Genomic DNA, 11,484 nt, shown 5'->3' on the forward strand with positions numbered 1-11,484 from the left:
CTAGAGGTGGAGGGCTAGTGATAAAGTGTCGGGACACCTTAACCACTCGGCTACAGTGGCCCTTGGACACCAATAGGCCGCAATGTCAAAGGGTAATTGTTTAAAATCTCGAGACCTTTTAAACGTAGAAATTTTTTTTATTGATAATCACAACAAAGGTAAACGTTTTCAAATAATTATTAAAATATTGCAAAGTAATGGAAATGCATGGCAGTGAAATATAAAGAAAAGATGTAAACATTTGTAGCACTCTGAAGAGTAATTAAATTAGATGCTATCAAGGTTTAATTAAAATGGAAACACAGGGTGGAAGTGAAAGATTGGCCTACACAACATGGTGAGCACATTGCCATATTCCCTTAGTGCAGTATTCCCTACGTATTCTGAATCTGTTCTCCACAACTTTGTTCATCTTCTTCCTGGAAAGGTGCATAGTGGTCTCTTTGACGTTGGCTTGTTGGATCAAGACAGCAGTGTAGAGACCTGGTACAAAAAGGGAAAAAAAACCCGTCTAAAACCTAGAGCTAATGTATCGTATACTACAGAGTATAGTAGTATACACACCAGTAAAGCAGAGTAAGAGTTCAATTTGAAACATATTTTTGATGAATTTGACCATTTTGATAACATACAAAACATTTGTTTTTTAACCGACCATCCCTCTGTAAACAATTCTTGTTATCGCTATTTCTCGGAACACCCCTAGTTATGCATATTGCATTTTGGAACTGATTGGAAAACAACGGGTTACAGGCAATCACATTTCTTCTAATATGTACATTTCCTTTGGTCCCTAGTTATATGCATACTGCATTTTGAGACCAATCGGAAAACTACATGGCTGATAAGCTGCCATCTTGGATTTTGACAATTGCAGATTGCTACTTTTATATCGTGTTATATAAAGTTATTACATGTAAATGTTTTGAAAGAAGAGAAAGATCAGTCTTTCATTTGACCGATATGGATCATTTAATGGTGGGCGCAAAGATCCCTCTGGGATAGTCATAAAGATACTCTGCTTATGATCAAGGAGAGACTTGTAGCAAAAGGCACTTAGTTATACTACAAAATGATGTATTGATTAATCAAATTCTCCGAAGTGGTTTATGTGAGCTCCTCACCTGATCACTTACCTTCTTACTAAGAAGATGACTAAAGGTTAAGGAGTAGTTAATACATTATACTTTGTACAGATAAAAAGTTTGGAAATGAATAAATCAATGTGTAATTATGTCAGCAAAACAAAACGGCAAATAAATTATTGTATACATCAAATCAAAAATATCAATAGATTGATTTAGAGTATGGAAATAATGAAGTTTTAGAAGTTTCTGATGGCTGATTAATGGGAGATAGTTCATCAGTTTTGATTGAAATCTATTGGATGATGCAACCTGTTTTCAACTACAGTGTTAAGATGTAATGCACCAAATTGTAATATAATGTTATAACTAACTATTTTCTACTGTTGTCTGGTTGACATTTCCTTTATAATGGTACTAGTCATGAATAATTTGATTGAATTAATTTTGGTAAAAATAAAATTTAGCCTGGAGCATTATTGGATGAAGGAGACAATACTGTGTTGTATAAAAAATGGAGTCTAGCTTCCTATAGGTATATAAACTGGGTCCAAAAGGGGGAATATAAAGGTATTCAGGTAAGAGATACTGGCCTTCTGAGGCACCTTGTTAACTTGTACAGCTTTGACAAAAACAGGAGGAAAGTGATTAAATAGAAAGAATAATTAAAATTAAATAGTGTTATGTGATTACCTTTAGTATTGCTAGGTCTCTATCAACACCAAAAAAACATGAAACAACATACACACGAAAAATAGACGCCAATGCGAAGCCACACTTTAACTATTTGATAGTATGTTTTTAGTACAAGGCAATATCTCGCTGTACCCAAAAAAATAGATCAAATATTTTTCCTTGCTCCAGATGTGGTCTCGACCTCTGTATTTGGCTATCTGTGTGAGTGAAAAGATTTCAAATTGAGTACCAAATGATAACATTTTTATACACAACCCACTTAATTATCCCCTCGTGACAAAAGTCGGGGAGGGGATATAGCGTTCCGTTTGTACGTAAGTACATATGTTCACTTTATGTCAGCGACTTCATTTTTGAACGGATTCTGACCAAACTTCATATATGGGTCCAGCATGGGAATACCTCAAATGAGTTCTATTTCAGGGTGCCAAGGTCAAGGTCAAGGTCACCGCTACTATTTATAGAAAATCTTTGTCAGCACTCTTGCAACTTCATTTCTGAACGGATCCTGACCAAACTTCATATATGGGTCCAGCATGGGAATACCTCGAACAAGTTCGTGTTTCAGGGTGCCAAGGTCAAGGTCAAGGCCAATGTCACCATTACTATTTATAGAAAATCTTTTGTCAGCGCTGTAATGCGACTTCATTTTTGAACGGATCCTGACCAAACTTCATATATGGGTCAAGCATGGCAATACCTCAAACAAGTTCGTGTTTCAGGGTGCCAAGGTCAAGGCCAATGTCACCATTTCTATTTATAGAAAAACTTAGTCAGCGCTGTAATGCGACTTCATTTTAGAATGGATCCTGACCAAACTTCATACATTGGTCCAGTATGGCAATACCTCGAAAATGCATATATATTCATTTAGATACACACAATTATAAAACTATCAATTGAAATGAAGTTGCTAGTGTGATGCGTAACCAGATACTGTTGAATGCATAACAATATATACCATATTTATCTGGCAATGAGCCCATGCCTGATAATAAGCCCATCCATGTCTATTGCAGTTCAGTGCAAATGACAACTGATGTTATTTCAATGTCCTGCATTAACCCCACCCCCCATTTTGCGTCAGATTTCATGTGCTAGCACGCGAGGGGATTTGTATCGTTTGTGATGCCTTGTTTTGAAATTACTTCATGTAAAATCCAAACCATCGGGACAAAAATAAGTTAGAAAATTCTTATAGTTAGGAATATCACATTATACCAGTACATTTTATACACATACAAAAAAAATGTACATGTATTCTATCAGTTATGGATTCCTATGTGGACAATTTGAACTTCAATTTCCCTGATTATTGTAAAGAAAAACCTTGTCGCTGTTTATCATCAGAAAACCACTAATTTGAAAATAATCTGAACATAATTTTGCTATCACCAAAAAATTCCTACCAACTCTGCTAGGAAATTTAAGGATTCTTCAAGAAGAGGCCTTCGTTGTGGATGGGGGCATTTTGAAGATATATGCAACATTTTCACTTCCAGGTAGGTAAACATAAATATATATATCTGCTGTGGTCCTTAGATATTATATGTCTATAATATACATACATAATGATGATGAAAGCAATCCCCACAAATCCAGAGGCTAGCAAGAATGACGATCCGTGATACAATTTCAGTGTGGCAGAGTATAAACTGTTGAAGAGGAGAGTGGCAATGAGGCTGGCAATACTTTCAGCACTGGCTACAAGTCCAAACAGGCGACCTGTAAAACATGGTCATTATTAGCTGGACAGTAAGGAGGCTGGACAGTAAAGAGGCTGGCCAACATCTCCATAATATCTACAATTCCAAACAGACATCCTGTAAAACATGGTCTTTATAAGCTGGACAGTAAAGAGGCTGGCCAACATCTCCATACTATCTACAATTCCAAACAGACATCCTGTAAAACATGGTCTTTATAAGCTGGACAGTAAGGAGGCTGGTCTACATCTCCATACTATCTACAATTCCAAACAGACATCCTGTAAAACATGGTCTTTATAAGCTAGACAGTAAAGAGGCTGGCCAACATCTCCATGCATACTATCTACAATTCCAAACAGGCATCCTGTAAAACATGGTCTTTATAAGCTGGACAGTAAGGAATTTTTACTTTTAAAATAAGATTTAACATATTTGACCCTACTCCAACAATGTTAGAGGTTCAACACGGCGAGAAACTTTTGACAGGCGCCGTGTAACATGTAAGAGGTTCAACACGGCGAGAAACTTTTGACAGGTGCCGTGTAATGCAATCAAGCGGACTAAGACCTCTTATACATATAGAAGTAATTTGACCCCTGTTACCTTGAAAGTAGGCCAAGGTAATTCATTCAAACATGCTACTGGCTCAATGTCAGTACCATAGACCTAAATCGCAAAGGGCAATACCTAATATAGTCAGATTGGTCCTAATGGGCTATAACTCTTTAGTTACAGTTGAATCGGCTCAATTGTCCAACTCATCCGAGATCTTATTGATATAATTAAGGCTTCATACCAAGTTTCTTGATAATCTGTTCATATTTACTGAAGTTAATTATCAAGTTCACAAGGTCCAGTGGCAATAAAAATAAAAAGGGGCCATAGCTCTGTTAGTTACAACTGAATCAAACTCATCTGAGATCTTATTAATATAAAGCTGAATACCAAATTTCATGAAATCTGTTCATATTAACTCAAGTTAGTGTGTTCACAAGGAAAAGTAATGAACAATGCACGTTGATGAGCAGGCTTTGCCTCCGGTGATCTGAAAACAAGAGTGTAACCCCTGGACTAGTTTGATACTGTACGTCATAAAACCTACACAAACCAATGTTAAAACCCAATATAAACATTCAACTCTTCAAAACAATGAACAGCGAGACCAAGAAGAGTGGCAAATTCTTTCTTTACAAAATAATCTTTAAAACATGAACTGATCAGATGATGATCACTGCATCATTGCAACAACTGACATTACTCATAATGAAACAGGTAAGCAGTTATATTAAAGAGGTGTCAATTAAAACATGTTCGGGTGGCACATGTAGTGGTTACGCACTTGTTTTTCATCTAGGCAGCTGGGTTTTGATTCCCTGAACCGATATGAAATTGTGTGTGTGGGGGGGGATCATCTGTCCAACCATATGGGTTTTCTACATGTTCTTAAGTTTCCTTCCAAAGTCAGGCGTAAAAATACGCCTCACACACTTATATCGGGAATAAAAGAGTGATTAAGTATAATAAGTTGATACAGCTTGTTTTCGATTGCTGTAAAATGAATAAGGCTTCCAATAAAACATGGGACTTTTTCAGCCAAGCAAGGACCGCACTGAATCACTAGAGTAAGACAAGTATAATTTTGTATTCAATCTTTTCTGACCAACCTTGTTCATTCGTGTCCATCAGTCCAGACAATGAAGATCGAAGGCCAGCTGATGGGAAGCCTTGAAGTACACTAATTACAGGAACTGAAGAAAAGGTGACATTTGAGGTAATCAGTCAAATAAAATGTTACCCTTTATAACCCCCTGAGATATCAAGATAGCAAGAACATAATTAAGTTTCCTTAAACTTGTTAAAATGATAACTTAGTCTATGCATTACATAATAGTTAATACAATATAATATTGTATTTCCTTTTAAATTCTGAATGTTTAATACATGTATGTATACATTTAATATTCTCTATTGTACTTGACATAAAAATCTGCAATGTTTTTCACATTGGAATTTGATACAAATTAATATTCAATTTATAACGGTATAATCATTCTTTGTTACCTAGATACAACTGCCAGGACTGCGACGCAAGCCCAAGAAGTATTAATCCAGTTCCCTTGGAGACTAACCCCATGAGAATTAAGACAGTGTCACGGGCGTTGAACTTGTACCGCAGCAATGGGAGTAAGGTAAGCACAGCCAGGCCACGTCCAAAATTCTCCCCAGCTTTGAAAAACCCATACCTCGTCTGTGACCAGTCAAACTGGGGCAATTTTGTATATAAAAGAAGAATGTCATTTTCTCCTGAAAACGAAGTGAAAGGTCAATGTTTGGTGTAAACATAAAATCCAATTAAGTTCAACAAGCCGGCATTATCCAGCTTCACCGATTGATTAAAAATCAATTTGAAAAATCTACAAACTTGAAAGGTTTAAATTATATTACCTGGTTCTCATTTTCCAGTAAATAATTGTACTCTTGACAGTATAGATTATAAATTCAAATGTACAATTTACTTAGATGGAAATAAGTGCATGTATAGGACAGTTTTACCTGAAGTGCAGATCATCAGGATAACAAGAACAAAAATCTCCATAGCCAGGTAAACAAACATGTTGCATGGACGATGTTTGGATACACAAATCCAGGAATCCTTACAAAAAAGTCTGGTGTAGGAACAGATGGATGTGTTTGTCTGCTCCTCTGAAGGTCCGAGATTCTCCAACACAAACACAGCGTAGAGTAAGGCCAAAAATTGCATTACACAGATGAAAGAAAAGACGAAATTAAAACTTGTCTTGTCTATGATTATTCCTGATATTAGAACTCCCGCTGTTCCGGACAAAAAAATCATGGCCTCTGCCACACCGACCCGACTGGTCCTGTTTTTGGCACTTGAGACATGCCCTATGTAACTGTAGACCGACATCATCAATCCGATAAATCCTCCTGTCATGCCATTGATAATTTTACCAATAAGGATATACTTGATAGAAATATTTGTGTGTGAGGAAACGACCAGGTTACACACAGTCAGCAGCATGTTACCAATGATTGTAAGCATCATTGGGTACTTGCGGCCCAAACGGTCCCCCCATGGACCTAGAAACAGAGTGACAGAGACGACTGCGGGAACTGTGTAGGCTACATTGTGGTACATTATCCAGCTGGATGCTTCTTTCTGAACTGATTCTAATTCTTCCTTCAGTGTCTTGTTGCTAAGGTTATCACAAATGTAGGTTACATTGGCGAACTTTTCCAAACACACCCTCGTGTAGATCAGGTCTTGTGATACTGGAAACTCCAGGAACGTAGCAAACATGTACAGAAATAGAATGGGTTCAACAGTGGTCTGACGAAGCAGGCCAGTTACTTGCTCACAAAATGTCATCATGATCTGGTGGTTACGGACAGGTGTCTCTCAGCAGGACTATGAATCTGCTATTAAAGTATAAAGTATATTTTTACTTTGAATGAATCTGCTATTAAAGTATAAAGTATATTTTTACTTTGAATGAATTTGCTATTAAAGTATAAAGTATATTTTTACTTTGAATGAATCTGCTATTAAAGTATAAAGTATATTTTTACTTTGAATGAATCTGCTATTAAAGTATTAAGTATAATTTTACTTTGAATCGATATAACGATTTTTTAAAGTAGTTTTCATAGTTTCTTCAGTAAGTTTCTTATAACTTACATTATGTTAGTGTATATCCTCATATAGTGTTTTAACTTTACCTCTGTGTCTGAGACATGCAAGTGTTCATTCTTAACCATGGATTTCTTAACACTGAATTAGTGATATGTCAGTCTTTGTTTCTCAAAATTAATTATATATTTCCTAATGCTTTTCTGTGTTGATATGTCTATGTGCTTTGCATCATGTTACATGTGGGTTTTTTTATAATACATACATGTGTGTACTCTTATGTTTGTGTAGTATCATTTTATATGTTTGTCGAAGTACAAGCTCTTGGGAGCCCTGACAACATCTCTGCCTACACCTGACATGACATGGTGTCGGGACCAGAGAGGAAACCGATGTTGACTTTTAAAAATTATATGAACTGTACGTACTGCAGTACAGTACAATATATGAACAAAATTACTGATTGTGGTAACACAATATCTTTGTGGTACTTACCCATGTAAGTATATATATGTTAATGTCACAGATGACTGTTGTCAACACATTTCAGACGTTTAATAAGCCGCCATGTCATCATTCCCCAGTCTAATGCATAATGCAAGCTAGAGAGATGGAGTGTTTTTTTGTTACAAATGATAAGCTAGAAATTAATTTTTTCAATATTTTGAATTTTAAAAGGGAAAATATATAACCCAGAATATGGGTACTTATACTTAATAAATTCGTAATAATCTAAGCTTTAAACTTATAATATTTCAAAATATAAAGTGATTACATTTTTTTCTCTCTTAATGGTAGAAATTAAACCATGATTATCATGTTCGTTGTAAACTTCCGGTTTCTATTTTCAGTTTCGACTTGTACGTGCGTGTCTGTCGCTGTAGGCTTGATCTATTACCATGCAGCGAAAATATGCAATTGGCTTCGCATTCAAGTTATTGGGAACATTATTATGTTTTACAAATGCGTCTGCAGGAAATTCAAAACCAAATGTGATAATACTAATAGCTGACGACATGGGCATTGGAGATCTGAGCTGTTACGGGGGCGAAGTGGTCAAAACCAGAAATCTCGACAAGATAGCAAAGGAAGGACTAAAATTTAACCGAATGTACTCTATGTCATCAGACACAGGCACAATGGCAGCAATTATATCTGGTAATTTAACTTTATAAGTTGTTTGCTGTAAATGCGCGATGAAGATAAACATGATTTTCACATGTTATCTGGTTATATAGACAGAATAGTTGTAGGATAAATGGACATGATAACGGTACAATACTACATGTTCTTATTTGGGCTGTTATATGCCATATAACATGTTTTCAGTTTAGGTATAGATGCGAGGTTTTTGAAGTATGCACGAATTCAACTTAACCAATTAGGAAACCTATAAGGACAGCTATACAAATATATAATTTTATGTAGCAGCTACCTATATATATATAACATCTCTTTTCCAACAGAGTGGTGTAACAGAGCACATGATTAATTAAATTTAAATCACTGCCTCCGCTAGGGATCGAACACGGGACCTCTGGCTTACTAGTCTTACGCTCAACCGATCGAGCTAAGGAGAAGATCTCTCTAGCCGAGAGGTTTATTGCGGCTAGTATTTACCAGGGTTACATACTCCCCCTCCAGGAAATAACTCGTCCTCGAGTTTCCAGGAGTAGCAGCGATGCTTGTGGAGCAATCCTGAGTATTTTCCCCGGGTCCCTACATGGGCGCCAATGTAACAGAGCACATGATTAATTAAATTTAAATCACTGCCTCCGCTAGGGATCGAACCGGGGACCTCTGGCTTACTAGTCTTATGCTCAACCGATCGAGCTAAAGAGAAGATCTCTCTAGCCGAGAGGTATATTGCGGCTAGTATTTACCAGGGTTACAGTTGTCATGCAGAAAAAAATGAACTTGTTTTGCTATTCATTTGAAAGATATAGACAATACAATTAATTTAGTAAAACTTAAGCAGGGACATACAGCCAGATTAAAAAAAAAAAAAATAATTGTTTCAAATTTGGACAAATCTTATTATTTCATCATGACTGGACAGTATGTCATAATGCTATCTGACTTTACTGTGCCAGAACTGTAAAGAACAATGTCAGAATCTGATCAAAGGTAAAGTTTTACCCTTGTCTGTGAAAAACAATCTCAGAAACGACTAAGTGATACCTATTATAAACAATATTTCAGATTACATCTGAATCATTAATTTTACATTTTGTTTTAACATCAGGAATGTATCCTGTAAGAAAGGGACTTGGCAAAGGATCACTGGGATGGTCATCCTTCTGGAGCCTTGCTCAGTCTGGAGGTCTGTCAGCAGAAGATCCAAATATTGCATCACTGTATGCATCTCATTCCATGAAATATCAGGCCGTGTTCATGGGTAGATGGGACCTTGGGGCAGGTAGTCAAGGGCAACATCTCCCAGGGAGTACAGGCTTTGTATCATTTTATGGTACACCAATGTCGCATAGTCCAGGATGCAGTTCGGATACCATGTTCAGGTTCACAGACTGGGATTTCTTCCTCCTGCTCCTACGACAAAACCAAATTGTGATTGCTTCTGTGGCACTAGCTTGTATACTTCCAAGGCTCTTTGGAATTAAAAGAGAAGTTTCTTTAATCCTTTTGATAGTGATGGGAGGCCTGTCATTGGTTATCCTGAGGATGTATTGTTGGATGGGTCCATTGTCACCAAGTAGCTGTGTGTTGTACAGGGACAATGTCATTAGTGAACAACCATATCAGGATGAGAAAATGACACAACGTATCACTTTGGAGGCAGTCAATTATCTCAAGTATCGACGATCAAACACTTTCTTTCTAATGGTGTCATATTTACAACCAAAATATCCAGCCTTTTCCTCAGAACATTTCAAGAACAAGTCGAGAATTGGTCCTTATTATGATGCAGTTTTAGAAATAGATTGGAGTGTTGGGAAAATACTGCAAACCCTAGAAAAAGAAGGTATATCAAATGAAACTGCTGTGATATTTTTATCAGATAATGGACCACAATTAATCGACATATTCACAGGAAATATAATTCACAGCAGTATGACTGGACAAAAGATTCTTCATCGTGGTAAGCAAAAAATCAGGCTAAAGGGAGGAAAAGGATCGTTCTATGAGGGTGGAATTCACATTCCAGCTATGATGAGATGGCCAGGGCATATTAATCCTGGTACAGAAACAAATGTTGTTACTTCTGTGCTTGATATATTTCCAACTGTCATTGATATATCAGGTATAAAAAAGAAATACCAGTTCCATAAATTTGATGGTGAAAGTCTAGTATCATTGTTTGAAAATCCTAAGCAAAATGCTGATGCTATTCATAGCACTTTGTTTCATATAGATGACCTTACAAAGCCTGGGTCAGACTGGGCCGTTACAGCAGGGGATATGAAAGTTCACTTCACAGACTCTACACTGGAAAAGAATAGCAAGTCTCAAAGAATACCTCTGATTTACAACATTACAACTGATCCAGGTGAAACAGTGGCCTTATCCGTCAAGGATCATGCTGGACTTTTGTACAACATACAACTGGATATGGCACGTTCTAATCTAATGGCGGGAGGTTCAGATACTTCTAAAACATCACAGTTTGATGAAATACCATATCCTTGGAATGTTCCCTGTGCTAGAAGTAATTTTCTATTTTGCCATAAAAAACTTGACCATAAAGAAAATTTCAATTCATTATTCCCCTGACAGTAACTTGTGTTCTAAATTTTAATTTTTATATAATTGTGTGTTAGAATGTTATTTATATATTTTTTTCTTATTCAAATGTATTGAGTAAAGAACAGGTAAAACATCATTCAGAAAAGACTTCATGTCAACAGGAGCGATTAATATAAGTTGATAGAATTTGTTTCTCAGTTGTTGTGAAATAAAGTTTATATTTACACTGATCCATATCGCAGTATTACGTTTTTATTGCACACAGGAATTCTGAACACATTCCAGATCCTACCACCCACACACAGTGAGGTATGCATGCATGTACAATTGTATTATACTAATCACTTTGTGTATGCATCCTTCTGTACAAGGATTTCATTTATATTCATATGTACATAACATCACAACATGAGTTCTACACCAATTAGATTTCGTTGGTAACTGGTTCAGACTTGAGGACATAGCTCACACTTGACTATTATCAAAATTATCAAAATAACAAAAAAATGAGTATATTTCACCAGGACAGAATTCTGCAGAAGTGAATGTGTTGGTTTTTTTTCTTTTTAATTTCATGGTCACTATGAAAACCATCATATGTGCTTTCTATTGCTGGTTGGTTCATTGATGAAGCTTA

At 36.3% G+C, this 11,484-nt stretch overlaps 2 protein-coding genes across 2 annotated transcripts; one reads left to right on the forward strand and one right to left on the reverse strand.

Annotated features, from left to right (window-relative positions):
- Positions 1–116: 116 nt before the first annotated feature.
- On the reverse strand, positions 117–7,758 carry LOC117324154 (proton-coupled folate transporter-like). The gene is made up of 6 exons (XM_033879830.1): positions 7,638–7,758; positions 6,044–6,931; positions 5,552–5,794; positions 5,155–5,238; positions 3,350–3,506; positions 117–483 (listed from the first exon to the last, which is right to left on the reverse strand). Exons 2-6 carry the CDS (start codon positions 6,882–6,884, stop codon positions 375–377), a joined length of 1,434 nt encoding a protein of 477 aa, XP_033735721.1. The 5' UTR covers positions 6,885–6,931; positions 7,638–7,758; the 3' UTR covers positions 117–374.
- Positions 7,759–7,975: 217 nt separating this feature from the next.
- LOC117324155 (arylsulfatase A-like) lies at positions 7,976–11,083 on the forward strand. Its single transcript, XM_033879831.1, has 2 exons — positions 7,976–8,300; positions 9,388–11,083. The coding sequence occupies exons 1-2, from the start codon at positions 8,042–8,044 to the stop codon at positions 10,872–10,874; spliced, it is 1,746 nt and encodes a 581-aa protein (XP_033735722.1). The 5' UTR covers positions 7,976–8,041; the 3' UTR covers positions 10,875–11,083.
- The last annotated feature ends 401 nt before the right edge of the window (positions 11,084–11,484 follow it).

The sequence above is a fragment of the Pecten maximus genome, chromosome 3 (genome assembly GCF_902652985.1).
Source record: "Pecten maximus chromosome 3, xPecMax1.1, whole genome shotgun sequence".
Lineage (NCBI taxonomy): Eukaryota > Metazoa > Mollusca > Bivalvia > Pectinida > Pectinidae > Pecten > Pecten maximus.